Source organism: Physeter macrocephalus, chromosome 9 (assembly GCF_002837175.3).
Source record: "Physeter macrocephalus isolate SW-GA chromosome 9, ASM283717v5, whole genome shotgun sequence".
In the NCBI taxonomy this organism is placed as follows: Eukaryota; Metazoa; Chordata; class Mammalia; order Artiodactyla; family Physeteridae; genus Physeter; species Physeter macrocephalus.
Genome location: NC_041222.1, coordinates 14,684,789 through 14,707,285, shown reverse-complemented (window position 1 = coordinate 14,707,285; position 22,497 = coordinate 14,684,789). Strand labels below are relative to the sequence as shown.

Below are 22,497 nucleotides of genomic sequence, written 5' to 3'. Positions count from 1 at the left end.
TACCTATTGCAAACTACTCTTCAAACTGGCTGTGCTAACCTATAGCACAATATATATTTTACATCTCCATGTTTAGCAAAATAATTATGGTTAACTATAGACGTGAGCTGATGATTATCAGTAGTTGTGTTTCACAAAGTGTAAAATGAATATTGAAAATATCATTACATGGACCTTCCTCAGTGTCTAATTGTGGTTCTCAGTGAGGAAATGCTGGTTGAAGAATTAGACCCTAAACCCACATCCCCTTGGAGTCAACGTAAGATTGATGCAAATCTGGTCAAATACATCCAAGGAAGATAAGACTGGGCCCTGTCTGCCTTCAGTGGAAGATATGAGGGATAAAATAGTAATATAAATGTTATTTAACATATCTGTCTTTTGTTTTAGATCCCAGAATAAAATTATCTAGGTTGATTGCTGCTCAAACTGAAGTGATTCACTTGAATTCCCTAAGCACTGGAGAGAAAAATTAATACTAGAGGATTGTTCAAAGAGAATTGAATTAATTTGTGAAAACGATAAAACCTTAAGTCAGGTCTTTCTATTATTATTATTTTTTTATGTTTTTCTCTCTCCATTCCTATGGAGAGTATTTATTGCCCTTTCTGATGCTTCTTTCTCCACACTCCCCCCCAGCCACTGAGCAGCCGTGGAACATGCTGGCCCACAGCATTGACTCTGCACCCACAGTTCTGGGTTCATATGTTAGCTCTTCCTCCTACTAACTGATGTTAGTCAGATTATTTAAACCTCTCTGTGCTTCACCTTCTTCATATGTGAAATTCATAGTATGAATCCCATAGAACAGTAGCGAGGATTAAAACCGTAGCTGGTTGGTGATACCTGTGATGTTAAGTGTTTACTATTACCAGAGCCCCAGAGGCAAGTGCTTTTTTTAACCCAGAAAGGAAGAGAATGGACTTTAGGAAATAAAGTTAATATGTAGAAATCTAGAACAAAAGTTGTAGATTTGCTAGAGCTTTAGTCACACACACACACACACACACACACTCACTCACTCACACACACAGTACTCTGAATTAATTGTGGAAGAAATGCTCATTCACATGCCTTCCCCAAGGGCTTGGCTTTTTGAATCTTCAAAAGGTCAGTTGGAGGAGGGAAGAGACTGTTCTATCCTGAACATGAAGCACTGTGCCCGACACTTGGTAGGAGCCCAATAAATAGCTATAAGATGGATGGATAGATGGATTGAAATGGGTTCCCAAAGAACAGAGTAAATTAAATTTTTTCAAGATGATTGAGAATTAAAATGGGCGGAGCGGCTGGGCCCGTGAGCCACGGCCGCTGACCCTGCGCGTCCGGAGCATGCGCGTCCGGAGCCTGTGCTCCGCAACGGGAGAGGCCACAGCAGTGAGAGGCCCGCATACCGCAAAAAAAAAATAAAAATAAAAATAATAAAATAAAAAATAAAATGGGGCCCAAATGCAAGACAAGGGACATCTCACATTGATGGGGACTATTTTTTTCAGAACATGAGCTTTATTTTTAGCTCTTATGTAAACCTTTCAGTTTGTATGTACAGTCTGCAAGGCAAACATGTGACTGTTTTGCACAATGTAGAGCTCCTTGTCAAAACGTCTTATGTTTGAATACCACTTGATTGTTTATAAAGCCCTTTCACATGATGAGAGAAATACGGAGTTATTGTTTAAGAATTTGCTATGCCTTGGAAACTCTGGTAAATTCTTTGCTTCATTTATTCCTCCGACCACCTCGGTACTATAGTTTTTATTATTCCCTTTTTACATATAAGGAAACTGAGGCACAGGGTAATAAACTTTCCCAAAGTCACATAGTTACTAGGATTTAAACTTAGACCTGCCTGGACTTCAGAGGCTGCATTGCTTCCTGAGAGAGCCTGTGAAATAGGGCAAGTGTTTTGTCCGTTTTACAGATAAAGGAAGTTGAGACTCAAGATGCCATGAATGACAGCACATGTTGCAGGCACAGAGCTGGAAACAAAGCTCAGGACTTGCAATTCCAGTTCCTCACTGCCTTCCAGTACCATGTTACCAGGCCTTGACCAGAAGATTCCACTGTTTAACTCTACCGGACTTGGAAACATGCTTTCCTCCTACTGATTTCTTATTCTTAGATGTTGACTAGGTGACCATGATATATTTACACACCAACACTTTAGGGCATGGCTTACGTGCTTCCTGGTGAACGAACATTCCTTCAGGAGACATGACTGAGTTGTGTCCTACACATCCAGTCAAAGCCGTCCCAGCTAGGAGGACTGGGGAAGGCTTCCTGGAGGAAAGACACTGCAGCTCTGGGAAGTCCGTGCATTTGTCAGAGGGGCAGAGGAGCAAGTTGAGATGCCCCGCTCCCTGCCCAGACCTTTAATCTGACCAGAATTTGCTTATGTCTGGGCTCCCATCACTGCTGGTAAGCCTGCCTCTCCTTGCTTCTCTGGAGTTGCCAGCATCTCTGTCCCTTGCCAGAATGATTGTTCTCAGAATAAGCAAAGACTTCATCGCCTGTTGGTTGGATAACCAACTAGTGTTGGCTCTGCTAGACTTTAAATTCAGAAACTGCACATCCTAAGCTAATGCCACAGTCATTTAATTGGTTGGCATGCAGGGGCTTGCTTTCGGTGCAGTATCATGAAATTGAGCCATTTCTCCTGCGTTGGCAACCTAAATGTCATTCATCTGGTTGTCATCTGGACCAAACTCAAGCTGGAGCAGACTGGCGAAGGATCCCCCCTGGGGTCCACAGACTCTTCTGGGGAGCCGGAGGGAGTGTGGCCTCACCCCGATGGTGGTGAGCCTGTTTGTCCTTGATGTTGTCACCTTTCTCTTCCTTTACTAGCACCTGTGGCCCTGAAGTTACATCAAAAAGCTCAGATTCTCATTGGCCTGAGAAGCTCTTTTTCTTTTCACGTAATTCCTCTTTCAAGCGTAATTATACCAAAGTAGATTTTTGTGGTATAAATATGATCACAGCTTATGTAGGTCCACGAAGCTTGGTGGATGAATTCACACTGGTTCAGTTGTTTGGAATTACTTTCCCGTCTGCTTGTTTATGAAGAGACCAAGACTGCCCATAGCTGTGCTGTCCAGTATGGTTGTCACTATTTCCATGAGGCTATTGAAATTAAAATTAATTAAAATCAGATATTTAGTTTCTCAGCCACACTAGCCATATTTCAAATGCTCAATAGCCATGTGTGGCTCGTGGCTGCCATATTGGATAGCGCAGATACAGATCACTGCCATCAGACCGTGCTGATCTATAGCATGTAGCGATCCACTTCGTTATCTAAAAACTTGATGCAGAGTCAGGTCTAGTTCAACGAAACTTGCGGAACATTTCAGGAAAATTAAATCTCTCTATACTGAAAACGATGGGTCAAATAGCAAGTGAACTTTGGCTCTGAGGTGAATGCTAACCCGGAACTTCCCACCCCTCCACCTTTACTTTCACATCTCTCCTACCTCCCAGCCGTACCAGACGCTTTACCACTTTCCCCCTCATTAGATGCTGTTGAGAGAGGGAAAGGAGGAAGGAAACAGAGAAGTTGGTTTGTGTTCATAATGAACAATCATGAACTCTGCGTAATTTTTTTCCCTCTCTCTTCAGGTCCTTGAGGCCACACGGGTTAATCGAAGAAAGAGCGCATTGGCCTTGCGCTGGGAGGCGGGGATCTATGCCAACCAAGAGGAAGAGGACAATGAATAAGCAACATCCTTCCACCCAGGAAGCTTCTTTGGTGCTTGGGTTCCCAAGAAACCAAGAAATCAACACATCAAAGCATTTTAATAGAATATTTATTAAAGTGCAAACAAACTCGGCAATCCTTATGCAGACCAGAAAAAGTTGCGATGTACAATGATGAAAAATCAAGTGAAAAAAGAAGTCCATCCATCAAACACGAACTCCCGGGAGTCAAAAGAGAAGGGATTTTTTTTTTTTTTTTGTAACTCCAAGAATCCCCTGGGTTTGGACCACAGTTGATCCAAAAGGACAAAGAAGTTACAAGCAAATTGACATGGTGGCTACAGGCAGAACCAAGACTAGCCTCTCTGGGTGATGAGGAAAATAATGGTAATGTGGCCACTTGGAGAAGCCACAGAGCTGGTGCCATCCACACAGCAGAGGATATTTCCCTGTGCCTGCACCGGTTTCCACCCATCATAGCATCAGAGGTGTTGGACTAACCCCATTTACTCCAGAAGCTATAAAATAACGCTTCTCTCTCTATTTGCCCGGAAGAGGCAACTATGGTTCCATGTCTCTTCCGTTTAAATTGTTTTGAATTGGGAGCAATTAAGGATCTCAATCCATATTTTGAAGACAAGATTTCTTCATGTTGCAAACACAACCTGTTCTGCATTAGGAGGTTGAGGAAGGGGGGAGAAAGCCAAACCAAATGGATTATTTTAGCTTTAGGATCTTGTCTGCTTATGATATTGACTGAGCTGCAGTTTATGAGAACACATTTTCACAATTCTGTTTCTTTATATGAAAACTATATTTAGTGGGTAACAACTATTTTTATGATGGGATGGGGGAATATATCCATGTATAAAACCTATACACATTGAACAGCTTGGTTCAAGAGGGGAGGGGTATTTTTAGAGTGGTAATAATTGAAAAAAGGGCAAACTCTGCCTTAGAGAGGTAGATGATGAGAAATAAAGAGGTGTTTATAACTATATTTTATATGTAAAGTGGACCTTCGGGGGAGTAGGAAGAATGATATTTTGGATCAATCAGAAGGAAATGGTCAAGAAAGCTCACGAAAGGTAGACAGAGAAGGGAGGGAGAAGGAGTGTGAAAGTAAGGAAGTTAGAGATATTATTTTTTCTGAGCAGCCAATATTTTTCAGGATGATACAGAGAAAAATATAGAATAGAAACTTAAGTGCAGGCTTAGGTTCAGCTACAAATCCTAAAGGTGGTGTGCGTGCGTGTGTGTGTGTGTACACATGCCTTTGTGTATGTGTGCAAAGCGCATGTGTGCTCATGAGTAAGGGTGTACGTGTGTGTGTGTGTGTGAGAATTAAAATTCCAGAATGATCATGGGACAAGGTTGTTCACTTATTTCCTCCAAAGCTGTTTGCCAGCGTCAGGAGTGAGTGAGAATTTCTTTTTTATGAAAAGGATATAGAGGCTCCGAGCTGATGCAGTATTCGTAAAATTAAATTGACCTAACATGGTATTTGCATGAGTCACAGTGGTAAAGTTTTGAGCAGTTTTGTAATTTGACATTTAGGAAAGTATCATATTTATTCTCATGCTTTGTATTCATGCTTAGTATACGCTAAAGGATGCCAGCTTTACTCTTTCTGTCATTTAAAGCAATATGATAAGGGGATTCAATCACTGAATGCCCTCAATTTCTGGATGAGAAATTTTTCAGTTCTGGCCATGAGAATAAAACTGACCAGCCTTCTTTTTTTCCGTCCCCTTTGTTTTAAAACTGTGGTTTTTAAAAAAGCAATAAGTAAGTCAGACCTCACTAAAATTCATTTTTGTTTTTATGTCTTTATGTCATAAGTGCTAATGTGTTGCTCTGACAAGTAGCAGTTCCACCAAATTTGTATGTAGATGTCATGCACATTATCTTTGCTTCTTTTATTAGACTAGTGTCAACGTTAGGGGAAAGTTTATTCATAAACAAGTGGTGGACACAAAGTAAAAAATGGAACTCTCTGATACCTTACAAGGATCCTTTGAAACTGCCAAGGGAACCTGCAATTTGAAGCCAAATTCTACAGATGGATAATTGGCGCCATCTTTATATGGTTCATGCTCCTGAACATTGTGAACGAATAGTCAACAAAATGTGCTAGACGCTGGGGATGTGAAACAAATAAGATCCCTGCCGTTAGGAATTTATTTTCAGGTGGGAGAGGCTGGCATGGAGACAGACCTTCCCGGGAAAATGAGATGAGGAGTCCTGACAGGTGAAATGGGGGCACCCAGGATGGAAGGATGCTTTGTCTGAGGATTTCCAGCGTTCCCAAGACAGGCACGGGAATGAAAACAGATGGGACAGCAGCATCGTGTGGCCCAGGGATGCAGGAGCTGCTAGGATGCCTGGAGAACAGAATGGTTCTGTGGGTTGCACAAAAAGTGAAACATGCTTCATGATTTCTGGACTAACTCTGGATCTGGTAGTGACCATAGACTTGATACAGATGAACTCCCCATCTTTTGCAAGAGGAAACAGTCCTCGGGACTTCCCTGAAGTTTTTGGTTCTGTTTTGAAGGAAACTGTGTACCCACCTTAAAACTACATTTGAGAAGAGAATGGGCAGCTGAAAAGAAAGCTTAGGAGGCCACACAATTCCTGGAATCGCTTTAGAGGCAGATAAGTTGGTCTTTGACTGCAGTTGATTGACCCAGACACACTTATTATGTAGAGTTATAGAGCGGGGATCCTTTGGTTCGCACTTTGGATAGGCAACAAATGCAGCGTTTCCGTGACTCTCTCACAGTCACAAAACCGTTCAACTGTGGCCCCTACATCTCCATCATTTGCTTGTTCCCTTCTGCTGCCTTCTGATGACTGCTGTCCTTTTCCTTGTTCCACTCAACGTATCATCCTGTTAAAATGTAAATTAAAGTTCCCTTAGCAGGGCCAGATTTTCTCTGTGCTCTTGAGTTTTTTACTCCTTTAAGAAACATTGGGCCATGGCTTTGTACATAGCACTGTGCTAGGCTCTGGGATCCCAAATGAACCCCTTTAACTTTGTGAAGATGCAGCAGACCCCTGGCGGAAAGTCATCCGTGCCTAATCCATCGAGAAGGAGGGGCTTGTCCAAAAATTGGCCTCTGATGCTCATCCCTGCTCCCAAATAGCACACAAGCTTGTTGAGCTCAGCTAGAACAGATGTTTAGATTCTGTAGATGTTAAAAGCTTTCCTGAAAGTATTCCATCCCGCAGTGTTGATAGATGTTCACTTTCCTCTGGAACTGATGACTGACATTCCTTGGCTTTCTCATCCAGAAATTATGGAAACAGGGTCTGTCAGTGGCAGGAGGCTGGGCTGTGTCCTACGTGAATGACACATGCAATTTCCTTGCCTCTTTACACCCGTGCATGCTACCCACCCTAGACAGTGACATATAAGCAGTATATAGATCAGTGTCCACGTATATACACACACACACAAGGCATAACAAGGAACACTAAGACAGTGTTGACTCTTGTCTCAGAAGACAAACATTTTTTCCAACTAAAGAATGGATGTAATTAAACTATGTATTGAAAAAAAAAATAGTCTAAGTGTTTAGAGATGGTGACTATATCCAGTTGTAGTAACAGAACCAATTTCCTGAATTTTAAGCATTCAGTGAGTGAGCTGCCAATTTTGATTTTGTGTTGCTCTTTACCCAAAGGACTTTTTTGTTTTCTTTTTTGGACGAGGGGGCAAAAAGCAGCAATACTGTGTTTGAAAATGATACTCTGTATCTGGCTCTCCTGCGTATGTTAACCACTTCAATGTTATTATCCTGCTTCGGTTTTATAGTGATTGTGAGGCATTCAGTGCAAGTATACAGTTATTTTCTCATTAAAATCCAGTGTGTGTTGTGCTTTTATAAATGAGGGCCACTTGTCTGACTGTTGGGGGAGGTTGGAGGACCGAGCAGCCCAAGGGTAGCACGCCAGCGCTCTCTCCCCTGATTCCATGGGGCGAAGTCTGCTTCTTGCATATTTGGAACCAAGAAAGCAGTACTAGCTGGCGGGGCAGACCTTTGACAGACTGTTCCCAATGCCTCCTTTGGCCATGTGGTCTCCAGCTGCCGTGGCTAGACCTGGAAACTCCGACAGGACCCACAGAAATGATACACATGCCTCTTGAGGTGGGTAGACTCCAAGGTCAAAGAGATGGTGGGGCAAACGGTAGGACAAACAGTAAAGCCCAAACTTTGCACGTGGCTCTTAGGCTCTAATTTTTATTATTCATTCCATTCCCAGCACCTGTATTTGGCTCTCCTCTGAGGAATAGAGAATTTCGGACTTCACAGAGCATCTGAGACCACAGGTGAATCAGGAAGCTTCCTCCCCGACTTCCTCCTACCCTCCCTCCACTTCCTCCCCTAACCCCCAACCCCCGCAGTCGCTAGCCGCTCCACTCCGTCCCACATCTTAACCCCGGAGCTCACTTGCGCCCGGACTTTCAGTCTCCTGCCCTTCCTTACCACCCGCTGGCCCATCTCTCTTCCTAGGGTCTCCTTTCCAGCTGCCTCTTTCTCCATCTCTCCCCACTTACAGGACTTCTTCCAATCTTCCCTCACCCCACACCTCCCAGGCTTTCCAACCGTATTCTCCTGTTCTTCCATGTGGCATCATCTTGCAGTCTCTCTCTGGTGAGAGTTCTGAATTTTGATGGGAAGGGGTTAGGTGGGGTGACAGGCCCCTTTGAAAACTGGATCAAACTCTAACAATAACGGATAACATTTATGAAGCACTGAGAATGTGACAGGCACTTGCCGTGATTTCCACAAATGTAATCTATTTCTTACGACTCCATGGGGTGTACTCTTCTGGTTTTGGGGGGCGGGGTTGGGATTTTTCTGGCTGCACCACGTGGCTTGCGGGATCTCAGTCCAGCAGCCAGGGATCGAACCCGGGCCCCTGGCGGTGAGAGCGCTGAGTCCTAACCACTGGACTGCCGGGGAATTCCCTGGGGTGTATATTTTGATTTCTATTTGACATGTCAGGGAACGGTTGCCACGGAGCTGGTAAACAGTAGCGCTTGAGTTTGAACCTGGGCACTCTGACTCGTGTGGTCTTACCCACTCTTCCTGTAAAAATGCACATTGGCCACTTCACATACAAGGTCCAGTAGATCCGATGATGTGTGTGGGTCTGGGTGACCTCCTCCCACTATGCTCTCCAGGAGGAGGGGCTCTCGTGGACCGAGGCCGAGGTCGTGATAGGGGCTCAAATCTTGGGGGAGAGCTGGGTTTTGGTGGCAGCAGCAAAGAAGTTTCTTTATTTGAATGAACCTCCCTCTGGGCTCTTTCCTTTGGGATCGGCTCTCCCAGGAGATGGTGGGAGAAGATGACGGAGGCATCCCTGTTGCCGAAAAGGAACCAGAAGCGACTGCAAATGGGGTGATGAAAATGTGCTGAAATTGAATTATGATGACAGTTGCACAACTTTACATTTACTGAAAATCACTGAATTGTACACTTGGAAATGAGTACGTTTTATGGTATGTAAATCATACCACAATGAAAGCTGTAGCAAAAAACAAAGGGATGAGGGAATCAAGGAACCGGAAGCAGAGTCCAGGGAAAGGAATCAAGGAGGCCACACAGCCTCCGGTTGAAAGGAGTGAGAGGAGTCATTCAGGCCAATATTTGGCCACCAGCCAATCAGGAAGAAAGCTCGCTGTCCTAGGGGTGCCCCCCAGGAGCCAGGAGCAGTAGAGTTGTGATTGGCTGTGGATTCAGCGTCCTGGTCCTCTTTGCATCAGTCACCGCTAACACCTGGGGGACATCAGGCGGTGCTAGGTGAGTCAAGATACAAAGGACTGAGATTTGGTGGGCACTCAGGCTTTGTAAATGCAAGAGATTGGGATGCAGAGTCTGATATAGTCAGAGGAGAAAGAATTTAGGGGAGATTCTTACTGAGGAGGCTCTCCCCGAAAACCCACCAATGTGAGGCCTTAACTGACAGGTATGCAGGCCTTTTGCTCTGCGATGTCAGGTATCAGTGGGGCGCCGGAGGGGGCCTGTGGCCACTACCCCCTAGTTCAACTCCCCTGGGTTTTTTTTCCTTTTTTTTAAAAAAATTGAAGTATAGTTGATTTACAATGTTGTGTTAGTTTCAGGTATACAGCAAAGTGATTCAGTTATACGTAATTTCTATTTTTTTCAGATTCTTTTCCCTCATAGGTTATTACAAAATATTGAGTAGCGTTCCCTGTGCTGTACAGTAGGTCCTAGTTGTTTATTTTCTATATAGTCGTGTGTATATGTTAATCCCAAACTCCTAATTTATCCCTGCCCCCTTTCCCCTTTGGTAACCATAGCCATGTTTTCTATATCTGTGGGTCTGTTTCTGTTTTGTATATGAGTTCATTTGTATCATTCTTTTTTTTTTTTTTTTTTTTTTTTTTAAGGGTCCTAGTTGTTTATTTTCTATATAGTCGTGTGTATATGTTAATCCCAAACTCCTAATTTATCCCTGCCCCCTTTCCCCTTTGGTAACCATAGCCATGTTTTCTATATCTGTGTGTCTGTTTCTGTTTTGTATATGAGTTCATTTGTATCATTCTTTTTTTTTAAGATTCCACATCAACTCCCCTGGTTTTATTGGTGGCAAAGAGACTAATAATGAGGTTCCTTTGGAGCATTGCTCCTTTTAATCATGGGCTCCTTGGGTCACAAAAGTGTGGTGACTATAGCCCTCCCTGCACACAACCCACACAAAATTCAGAACTGGGCTGCTAGGGGGACAGAAAACAAATGGGGAACTAAAGGGAAGAATTCAAAAGGTTTGAAATGTACAAGATGACATTAAGGCAAAGAATGGGGCCTCAGGAAATACCTAGAGGTACCACACCAGCAATTTCTAAGTGTTACCCAAGCGATCAGATGCCTTCTCTCAGAGAACATTTGCCTGATAAAGACTTTTTAAAAAATTCCACCAAGATACAATAATCTCACTGTCAGTTCATCTTGATGGTAGACTTACCCAGATGACTTGCTCCAAGTCCACAGGTGGTGGGCTTGCAACAAGTGGAGTGGATCTGTTGGTCCCCTAGAGACGTACAATCACAAATCTTTCTTCCCCTTCTTTGGTTTTTCTCTGCCCTCTCATTTAGACAACCTTGGCCTCAGCCTCTGCCGTGGTCTTCAGCTAGTAACAGTGACTTGCCTCTGAGGAGAGCTGTTGTCAAACTTTTGAGAGGACCCCTGCATCACTTGGAGGGCTTGTTAAACACAGAATTGGACCCATACCCAGAGTTTCTGATTCAGAAGGGCTGGGGTGCAGCCCAAGAATTTTCGAACTAGTTTCCTGGAGATGCTGCTTCTGGTCCAAAGGACCTTGCTTTGAGAATCACTGGTCTGGAGTGTAAGTAATGAATAGGGTCTGGGCATGCCACTTATGTTTGAAAACTTGGGGAATTGATGCAGGATTTATAAGCTACAGATATAGTCACATGTGGTTTGGGGCTGGTTTTGAATATTTCTTGGGGGCAGTGTTTGCCCAGCACAGCAACTCACTACTTTGTGGGTCTTGGTGAAGCAGGACCAGGATTTCACTCAGACTCTTGAGTGAGGACCCTCTGACCAGGGCTGAGCAGATTAAGAAGAAAGTATATATGTTCAGACTTTAATTTCAGGGTGAGATCAAAGGATTCTTTAGAGTATTGGAAGAGGGTCTTATCGTGTAGGCTGATAACAATGTCAGGACTCAATGGCAAATTTGTTTGAATAACGTGGTTGTATAATTTAAGATGAGATGCAAAGCGAGAGGTCATTCTGATTCGGTCTAGAGCAGCGCTTCTCCATTCTGACTCCATCTGCATCACCTGGAGAGCTTTACGTTTTGGATTCAATTGGTCTGGGCTGGAGCCCAGGCATTAATAGAAATTAAAAGCACCCCAGAGGACTCTAATACAGAGCGAGATTTGAGCGTCCACTGTCCAGTGGTTCTGAACCCTGGTTGCACTGCCATCAGGATCATCCAGGGTGGGTTTTTTTTAAAGATATTGGTGCTTGGACCTCACCCCTAGATATTCTGGTCATTTTACCTAAAAGGGGGTCAGAACATGCGTTGGTTTTAGAAGCTCCTCAGGTGTTTCTAATGTGTAGCCAGGGTTGAGAATAGGGGGTAGACTAGGGGAGGAATGTGCTTGCTTCACGACCTGACCCCCTTCAGAAAGCTCTTAGGGGTAACATCAAAGTGAAATGAGTAAAAGTCCTTGTGGGAATGAACTGACCCATCTCATTGGTCCCAGGAGACAGAGCACAGTGTTGGTGACTGAGGGAGGGGGCTTTGCAAAGGGGCTTTGTTGTTACTTCTGTGGAACTCTAGCTCTCTGCCCTAGAGGGAGCCTGCACGCTCAGGCTGATGGTGTGTCCAGGTGGTAAACCTTTTAGGTTAAGTGAGGGACGAAAAGCCACAAGGGGCTGCCAGAGGCGTGCTCTAACCTGTAACAGGTGCACACGGAGTAAGAGCCAGAATGGACAAAAGGCCAAACACGCCACAAAATTATTTCTGGCAGGTGAAGCCATGACCATTTCCCCCATTTGTCCTGATAAGTGTTTGTCAATTTCCGTGGTGTAAATATTCCTATGATGGCTGCTTTCAAGATACCAACAGTTTAACAACCGGTTCTCAGAATTCCTGAATATTTAATAATTGGTGGAGAACAAAACTACTGTGACTAGAAGATGCACAGGACCTAGAAGTGTGGAGCTAGAGCCTAATTAATAAGAGACTTCTTAGCTTGGAATGGCTCTTACGAACCTGTCACAGTAGGTAGCCATCAGTGATACAGGATTCTGACCATCTCTTCTGATGATCGTGATTAGCCCTAGATAGCAGAAGAACAACAACCCAATCTAGGTCATGTGCCCACCCCTGTTGCCAGGGTTTGTGACAGAGGAAGGGGATGCTGGCAAGACCAAATGTGTGATACAGTACAGTTTGTGTTGCAGACAATTTCCCAGTATCTCTGAGCAATTCCATTTTTAGTGTGAGTGTCTCTCTGACAAGCGTTCAGCCTTTGGGATAAGGCAGGGGACTCAGGTTTGGGCGCACCACTCTTTCAGTAGAACATTTGATTATTTGCATTCTCTAGATCAGATTTCTGACTTATGGAGTTGCTATGAGAATTAAATAAGTTAGGTGTAAAGTGCTTGGTGAATGGTTGGTATAGATGTGCTCAGAGTTTCCTCCCTTTATTTTTTAATTTTTTTATTTATTTTCTTCCAGTGTTATTGAGATATAACTGACATATAGCACTGTAAGTTTAAGGTGTACAATGTAATGATTTGACTTACATACATCGTGAAATGATTATCACAGTAAGTTTACTGAACATTCATCATCTCCTATAGATACAAGATGAAAGAGAAAAACTATTTTTTCCTTGTGATGAGAACTCAGGAGCTACTCTTAGCTTGTTAATTCCATGTATCATTTGTATGTTACATCCTTAGCTTGTTTTTTTTTTTTTTTTTTAACATCTTTATTGGAGTATAATTGCTTTACAATGGTGTGTTAGTTTTTGCTTTATAACAGTGAATCAGTTATACATATACATATGGTCCCATATCTCTTCCCTCTTGCGTCTCCCACCCTCCCTATCCCACCCCTCTAGGTGGTCACAAAGCACTGAGCTGATTTCCCTGTGCTATGCGGCTGCTTCCCACTAGCTATCTATTTTACGTTTGGTAGTGTATATATGTCCATGCCACTCTCTCACTTTGTCACAGCTACCCTTCCCCCTCCCCATATCCTCAAGTCCATGCTCTAGTAGGTCTGTGTTTTATTCCCGTCCTACCCCTAGTCTCTTCATGACATCTCTTTTTTCCTTAGATTCCATATATATGTGTTAGCATACAGTATTTGTTTTTCTCCTTCTGACTTACTTCACTCTGTATGACAGACTCCAGGGCCATCCACCTCACTACAAATAACAATTACGTTTCTTTTTGTGGCTGAGTAATAGTCCACCCACTTTGCAATTTACTAGCTGTGTGACCTTGGGCAGATTATGCTTGTAGCCTAGAGCTATGTTCTAGTAGGTTTTAGGCAGCTCCTTTCTGTGAGGACATCATCTGCTTTTCAGAAATACTCGCATTTGACTGCTTTGATGGAATTACTCATGCCCTAGCTCATAGCCTCCTTTTCCATTTTTGAAATCAGCCTGCTTTATCTTCCAGACATCAGATTCTGCTGTTTGATAGCATGTGACTATCGAGAAATGTGATTATTCCTCTTACTTTATCCTGTTTTTCTAGTTTGTGATTGTATCTCAATTAACTATTTCCTTAGTTACTGATTGACTTAATGGAATCCAGCTTCATTGACATAGTTGTGAACTTTGGTTACCACTAACATCTATTTGAATCACAGTAGCCTGTCAAATTGCCCTGATATTTTTACTGCATCTTCCAGAACCGCTGAAGCTTATTACCAATGGTCACTTCAAAATGCGTCAGTTATTTTTGCCTCTCAGTAGAGTTATCCAAATATAACACGTTTCCTTGACCAATCAATCCTGTGTATCTTGTACCTGGGAACACATATTTCTGGTAATGCTATATGAAATTATCCAAAACTTAAGCATCTAAAGAAATGGTCATTTATAAACCAGGGCACAGAAATGAGTAACTGGGAAAGACTTCAGCAAGACCCAGTTTTTCAAAACTGGACTCCTACTGTATTATGGGACAACTTCTTGTTGTCCCTTTCATGATCCTCCTATTGCAATAAGCCAAGTTCATTCTTGTCTTCACAGACTGCTGATTCACAGATTCAGAAACTATTCCCCGAAGGCTACTAAATAATAAGTACCAGTGACATTGGCCCACATTTACCTAGGTTTGTAAAATGTTTTGCACCCATTCTCTCACCGGATTTGAGTTCTAGAACAGAGGATCTTACATGGAGCCATCTTTACACTAGTAGAATGATGATTCTCTGTTCTGTATTTTCGACACCCTGGCTGTGTTTCTGCCTCCAAGGCCACTGCTTATTTATTAATACATTTAATTAACATTTATCGAATCTCCTCCTGTTTTAAGCAGTGCGCTAGAAATTCTGGGGGGAAAAAAAAGATGAACATGACATGGTTCCCGCATTTAAACAAGGGAGAAAAATTTAAAATTAACCAACAAGGGACTTCTCTGGTGGCGCAGTGGTTAAGAATCCGCCTGCCAATTCAGGGGACACGGGTTCGAGCCCTGGTCCGGGAAGATCCCACATGCCATGGAGCAACTAAGCCCGTGTGCCACAGCTACTGAGCCTGCGCTCTAGAGCCCGTGAGCCACAACCATTGAAGCCCGCGTGCCCTAGAGCCTGTGTACTGCAACTACTGAAGCCTATGCGCTCTAGGGCCCATGTGCCACAACTACTGAGCCCGTGTGCCACAACTACTGGAGCCCATGGCCTAGAGCCTGTGTTCCACAACAAGAGAAGCCACCACAATGAGAAGCTCAAGCACCTCAAAGAAGAGTAGCCCCCGCTCGCCACAACTAGAGAAAGCCCTCGCGCAGCAACGAAGACCCAATGCAGCCAAAAAATAAATAAATAATAAAAAATAAAATTAATCAAATTAATCAACAAAGATACAATGTTAAGATACTATAATATATTTATATAAAGAGCTAAAAGAATACAGCAGGAAGAGAGGCTAATTCAGGCCCAAGCTTTAGGGTGGCTTCAGTGTCAGAGAAGAGGAAATTATTAAAAAAGAAAAAGAAAACTAACAGCAAAACAAAATCCTGAAGCAAAGTAAGATTAATTTAAATTCATTTAAAAATTTTGTTAAATTTCATATTATAGATTAATAATTTTTTCTTGGGGCTGTGGGGGACTGTATGATAGGAGAGATAGTTGTGAAATTTAACAATCAAGATGGGGTGTCACAACTTCAAAGAGGTTAGAAATCATTGTCCTGGTATCCTAGAAGTTTAAATGCTTGCTTGGACCTTTTTACGTACAATTTCTAGGCAATGAGTACAGAGAGAAATTTGTGCCCAATAAACAGAACTAAAGGGTTTTTAATAGCAATCACTTACTTATCTTTTTTTAAAATTTATTTATTTAATTTATTTATTTTTGGCTGTTGTTGGGTCTTTGTTGCGGTGCGCAGGCTTCTCATTGAGGTGGCTTCTCTTGTTGCGGAGCATGGGCTCTAGGCGTGCGGGCTTCAGTAGTTGTGCCTCACTGGCTCTAGAGTACAGGCTCAGTAGTTGTGGCGCATGGGCTTAGTTGCTCCGTGGCATGTGGGATCTTCCTGGACCAGGGATTGAACCTGTGTCCCTTGCATTGGCAGGCAGATTCTTAACTTGTTGCAATGGTAAATGGGAGTGTTTTCTTAATTTCACTTTCAGATTTTCATCATTAGTGTATAGGAATGCCAGAGATTTCTGTGCATTAATTTTGTATCCTGCTACTTTACCAGATTCATTGATTAGCTCTAGTAGTTTTCTGGTACTATCTTTAGGATTCTCGATGTATAGTATCATGTCATCTGCAAACAGTGACACCTTTACTTCTTCTTTTCCGATTTGGATTCCTTTTATTTCCTTTTCTCCTCTGATTGCTGTGGCTAGAACTTCCAAAACTATGTTGAATAAGAGTGGTGAGAGTGCATCCCTAGCTTGTTAATTCCATGTATCATTTGTACGTTACATCCCTAGTACTTATTTACTCCTCTCCTGCACACCTCCAGACTTCACTTCCTCTAAAGACCTGCATTCAGTCAGCAAACACTTAATGAGTGCCGACTGTGTGTCAAGCTCTGTGTATATGAGAACAAATTAAAATGGGGTTTGTTAGGATGGTTTCAGCTGGAACTGGAGGAGCTCTTCCTTAACATTGGGCTTGTGGGGACAAACCTCTTCCAAAGTCAGGTAATGTTTCCACATCTGCCTACTAAATAGGGCCACCCAGTGGTCACCTGTACTGTCTTAGATGCTTTTAATTTTCCTTCTCACTGGGGAACCCATATACTTGTATTCTTTTGGGCAAGAGAAAACTATCCAAGTGATAAAATGTTTAGTAAATGCCAGAAAGACTGACTCTCATCAGTGGAGAGTCAGAGGGTGCTAGAAGCTTGCGAGGAGACATTCAGGAAGGAACTTCCCAAGATGAACACGAAGGCTACAGAATCACCTCATTGATCACGGGGAAGGTGGAGTTCATCCCACTGTTTTCAATGTTTTCCGTTGACTTCAAGATGCTCACCTTTGCCTGCAAGTATGGAATGTGGCCACTAGGTGGCAGTGGTTCTAAAGTAAAAGTAGCTTTCCCCGCCACGATCCTTCCTAGGGGGTCAGGAGGAGGTTTCCCACTCTTCACACAAGCCAGGAATCTGTTGAGACCTACATATAGCTACTCCAAAAAACCCACAATGAAAACACCACTTGCAAAATTAGACGGAGGTCAAATGTGGCTCTTCATTTACGCTTACCCTTCAGTGGAAAACTGATGGTTGCCACCAGATGGCAGCATACACCTGCACGCTTCCTCCATTCATGGCCCATAGTTGTTTTTTTTAAAACAGTTTTATTACGATGTAATTTATATACCATAAAGTTCTCCCATTTAAAGTGTACAATTCAAAGCTTCTTACTATTTTTAAGAGTTGTGCAACTATCACCACAACCAATTTTAGAATACTTTCATCACCCTCAAAATAAATATTGTACCCTTTTAGCCATCACTCCCAATCCCTCGTCCTCCCCCTACTCCTCCACTCCCCAGTACTAGGCAATGACTACTCTGCTTTCTGCCTCTATGGATTTGCCGGTTCTGGACATTTCAAATAAATGATATACAATATGTCTTCTTTTGTAAATGGCTTCTTTCACTTAGCATAAGATTTTTGAGATTCCTCCATTTGTAGGATGTATTTGTGTTTCATTCCTTTATTTTTGCCGAAAGATATTCAATTTTATGGATATACCATATTTTGTTTATCCATTCATCAGTTGACAGACCTTTGAATTGGCAAGCTTTTGTGTGGACATATGTTGTCAATTCTCTAAACCTAGGAGTGGAATTTCTGGGTCATGTGGTAACTGTGTTTAATCTTTCAGGAAACTGCATGGCCCATAGTTCTTAAGGGCTAGCTCTGCACCAGGCACTGTGCTGAGCACTTGACATGGATTATTTCCTTCAGTTTTTACAACACTCCTTTGAGGCACCTATTATTAGTATCAGCTCCGTTTTACAAATGAGGAAACTCGCACTCAGAGTGTTTGAATAACTGGCTCTGGGTGATATGATCAGGGGTGAGAGGAGGATTCAAAGCCAGGCAGGGTTCTGCACCAAAGCCTGTACTCTGACCTCCCAAACTTTCCTTCTCATCAACTTGATTCAATAGCAAACAAACCTCCAGTCGTGGTCCTGGGCCAGCTCTGCTTTCTCTTAGTAGAGCCCATCTTTAGCACAGACCAGCATCAAGAGGGAGATGGTACTATGACAGTTGAAAATTGGCCTTGTATGCTGAAGTGGCAAAGGTGTGGGGATATGAGTGGGATGTGGACAGTCTCTGTTAAAAGTAGCCACTGTCACTAAAAGCCAACACACCCTACAATTTTGGCTCTTCCCAACTGCTCCCCTGAGCACACAGGCATGTGGTCTGCCCTCTGAGTTATCACAAATACCTACTGAGTTATGTGAATGCTCTGGAGCATCATATAAATAAGCTCCAGCTCTCCAGCCTGAAGCATCTGTTTTCCTTGGCTCTTACTGTTCACACATTTTATAGAATCACCCCAATTCCAGGTGTCTGTTTCTGTATCGGGTAGGGTACAGGTAGATATCAACGAAGTGACCCAATAATTAATTCACCAGCTGAAAAGAAGATAGAAGTTTATTCCTCTCTCACAGTACAGTCCAAGGGGGAAGCATTTGAAGTCCGGGGGCAGTTTGTTTTAAGCCTCTTTTAGAGTCAGACTCTTTCCATCCTGTTCCTTGTCACCCTCAGGACCTGTTGTCATGGGCATGGTCCAGCCTTAGGAAATGGTAAGATGCAGTAAAGCCATTTACTGAAAACCCAGGTGTGCCCATTCCCTGGATCCTCAGTAGCTGTGGCTTCCCTGCATCAATTAGGACAGACAGCAGACCAGCTTCTAGAGATTAATTAATAGTAATTCTAGGGGCTTCCCTGGTGGCGCAGTGGTTGGGAATCTGCCTGCCAACGCAGGGGACATGGGTTTGAGCCCTGGTCTGGGAGGATCCCACATGCCGTGGAGCAACTAAGCCCACGTGCCACAACTACTGAGCCCGCGCGCCTAGAGCCTGTGCTCTGCAACAAGAGAGGCCACCGCCATGAGAAGCTTGTGCACGGCAACGAAGGGTAGTCCCTGCTTGCTGCAACTAGAGAGAGCCTGCGCCCAGCAACGAAAACCCAACACAGCCCCAAAATAAATAAATAAAAATAATTCTTAAAAACCCCAGTAAGTTTAGCATTTCCACTGTGACCACACCCAATAAGTCCAAAGGAATAAGCTGTTAAAACTTGACTAAGTCTGCACGTCTTCCCTCATGACACGGTCTACGTCTGGTTTATCTCTTCCCATATTTACAATTGCACAAACTGCGGGAAGAAGAATAGTTATCCGGACAGATGAACGTAGAATAACTGTCCATTAGTCCTGAGAAGTCCTCTGGATGGATCGAGATATCCCCTGTATCTTAGCACAAAGGATAACACGTCTTCTCTTGCTACCCAAATATCACTTGAATAAACACGTTCCCCAAATCCTGCACGTCAGGAGCAGAGTTGGCATGCTTAACGAGGACTAACGAGTTTAGCCTGGGCCGTGAAGCCGCAAGGACAGTCACTCACGGATACAAATAAGCTGACAGTGTTCAGACATCCCTCAGTCACATGACCTGCATCTCACTCAAGGGCAGCTGAGGCGGGCTTTTCGGAGCCTCTCGGGGTCATGCAGCTGCTTCTACTTGTACTGGTTTCTCTGACTTTGGTTGCAAGCCATACGGATTGACCTGAAGAAGATTCTGCTGTCTGCCAGGTTGTTTAGTCTGGGTTAATCTCAGCGAGTCTGGAATGACTTCATGCTTATCTCCAGAGCTGCTGGAGCATGCCAGTGACCCTTAGCTGACAGTGTAGAATGCATTAACTCAAGATAAGTCATGTTCTTTTCCCATAGGTTCATGAGTTGTTTCAGGGAGGGATGGACCAGCCTAGCCTGCCAGCAGCGCTTAGTAATAATACTTGGGCTTATGGTATGCACCTGGTATTGGTGGAATCTGGGGGCTTTTGACATTTAAGGCTCGCCGTGTATCTGGAATGTGCTTAGAGGACCAGCTCTCACTATAAAAAAAACCCCCACCACAAGGAGACTTGGGGCTTCTGGTTCTCAGGCGCTTTTCCTGTATGCTGATGGTGGTGACATGAGACCTGTACCACTCAGCACTGGGAGGACAAAGAAGCCTGTGCCTGGGAGCGCCAGACCCCTTCCGATGCATCTCTCTCTCCTGTAGTGGCTGTATTGGGCCCTTGACCTTTAACAAGGTGGTCTGAGTATAAATTGAACTGTGAGTCCTTTCAGCAATAGAACAGTTAAGGTAATTAATGTGTAATTAACACGCATATCTTCTTGATGCACCTTCATGCTCCTAATCTTAATGGCACCTAAACCACCTGCTTGCCAGGTGCACTTGGTCCTTGGCAATCAGTCTGGGGACTTGGAAAGGCAAAGGCTCATTATAAGGGAAAGGAGGAGGGCTCTCAACAGTAACGCTCTGGGTTTTGTAAATGTTACCAAAAAGAATTCAGGTGATCTTCTTTACTTGCAAGTGAGAGGTAAAAGCACAAAGCCTGCTCCAGGCAGACAGAGGAAAGTGAGGACTGGGCAGGTGCAGGCAAGTACAAGTTCTGTAATGTCAGAACTTTTCAAGTCCCATCACTTGTAGACTTTGCCCAGGTCCACTTGAGCCTACATCAAAAGTGGAGGAAAAATAAGGTTGGGAAGCAAGAGCGTAGACAGGATTCTACTCTCAGAGTAAAGTATACAATTTCAGACTAAAGTATATCATTCCAGGAGCCCATTTAAAACGGGTCCTGGGTTTCAGGTGAGCAGGGCCGGATCTCTCATAGGGACTCAACCACTTGTACAGACGTGAGAGGGGACGCCATGGACCAGCTCTCTGAGGAGGAAGGCAGCTGTGAAAAGGGCTGAGTGCCCAGGACAGAGCCATGTGGACGGGACAGAGGAGGCAGTCAGAGAAGTCAAAGGGGAACCAGAAGGTTAGCTGGGCAAGCATACACAGTTTAAAAAATAATAATTTATTGAGGTGAAATTCACATTACATAAAATTAACCATCTTAAATTGAACAAGTCAGGATACTTAGCACACTCAGTGCTGCACAGCCACCACCTCTGGCTAGTTCCAAAACATTTTCATCATCCCAAACAGAAACATCATCCCCAGAATCATCAAACAGTCATTCCCCATTCGCCCCAAGCCCCTGGTGACCACTGATCTATGGATTTGCCTCTTCTGGACATTTCATAGAAATGGAATCATATAATATGTGACCTTTTATGACTGGCTTCTCTCACTTAGCATAATGTTTTCAAGGTTCATCCATGCTGTAGCATAAATCAGCACTTCTTTCCTTTTTAAGGCTGAACAATAGTACATTGTACGGATAGATCATATTTTATCCATCCACCCACTGGTCGCCATTTGAACTGTTTCCAGCATTTGGCTTTTGTGAATAGTGCGGCTCTGAACATGTGTGTACATGTACTTGTTTGAGTTTGTTTTCAGTTGTTTTGGGCACACACCTAGGACTGGAATTGCAGGATCATATGGTAATTCTATGCTTACCTTGATACATAACATTTTTTTTCCTTTTTTAAAATTGAAGTATAGTTGATTTACAATGTTGTGTCAGTTTCAGGTGTACAGCAAAGTGGTTCAGAGATATATATATAAAGAGAGAGAGAGTCTTTTTCAGATTCTTTCCCCTTATAGGTTATTACAAAATATTGAGTATAGTTCCCTGTGCTATATGGTAGGTCCTTTTTGATCATCTGTTTTATACATTTTAGTGTGTATATGTTAACCCCAAACTCCTAATTTATTCCTCCCCTCCTTTCCCCTTTGGTAACTGTGAGTTTGTTTTCTATGTCTGTGGGTCTATTTCTGTTTTGTAGATAAGTTCATTTGTATCATTTTTTTAAAATTCCAAATATAAACTATATCATATGATATTTGTCTTTGGCTTACTGCGCTTAGTATGATCATCTCTAGGTCCATCCATGTTGCTGCAAATGGCATTATTTCATTCTTTTTTATTACTGAGTAGTATTCCATTGTATTCATACCTAACTTTTAACGGTACCCACATCCAGAGTTGGCGATTAGAAGAGGAGAGAGTAGGGGAGGCTGCTTCTCCTTAAGCTGGGGGAAAAGGGATTTAAAGGAGCCCTCAAACAGCTTGTTAAACATTCTCTGGAGAGCGGGGGAAGCAGGAGCTGCGATGCAGCACACCTGAGAACTACGAAGGGCTCCAGGTTATAGGCGGCAGCTTCCCTAAGAGCACGGCAGAGAGAGGTTGCTCTGTGAGTTTGGCCTCCCTCCTGAACTGTGGGCACAAAGCATGGTGCCCGTTTCCCCAGGAGCAGAGATGGGCCTCCCGTTCAAGAGGGATGGCGTGAGGTCTTCTTTACACAAGGGCTGCCTGGAGGGGGGAGGGAAAAACGGCAGAAAGAAGCTGGAGGTCTACCCGTGCCTGCGGAGGAGCTGAAGACCGGTCCTAAGCAACCATTGGAG

At 43.4% G+C, this 22,497-nt stretch overlaps 1 protein-coding gene across 14 annotated transcripts in view; it reads left to right on the top strand.

Moving 5' to 3' along the window:
- Window positions 1–5,175, top strand: part of PALM2AKAP2 (PALM2 and AKAP2 fusion) — a 499,300-nt gene extending 494,125 nt beyond the window's left edge. For 13 of the 14 annotated variants that reach the window (XM_028493676.2, XM_028493675.2, XM_055087035.1 and 10 more), the window contains one exon: window positions 3,616–5,175. In XM_028493676.2, coding sequence (XP_028349477.1) covers window positions 3,616–3,714 — 99 coding nt within the window. In that variant the 3' untranslated portion in view covers window positions 3,715–5,175. The remainder of the gene's footprint in view (window positions 1–3,615) is intronic. The other variant, XM_055087036.1, reaches the window with a different exon arrangement.
- The last annotated feature ends 17,322 nt before the right edge of the window (window positions 5,176–22,497 follow it).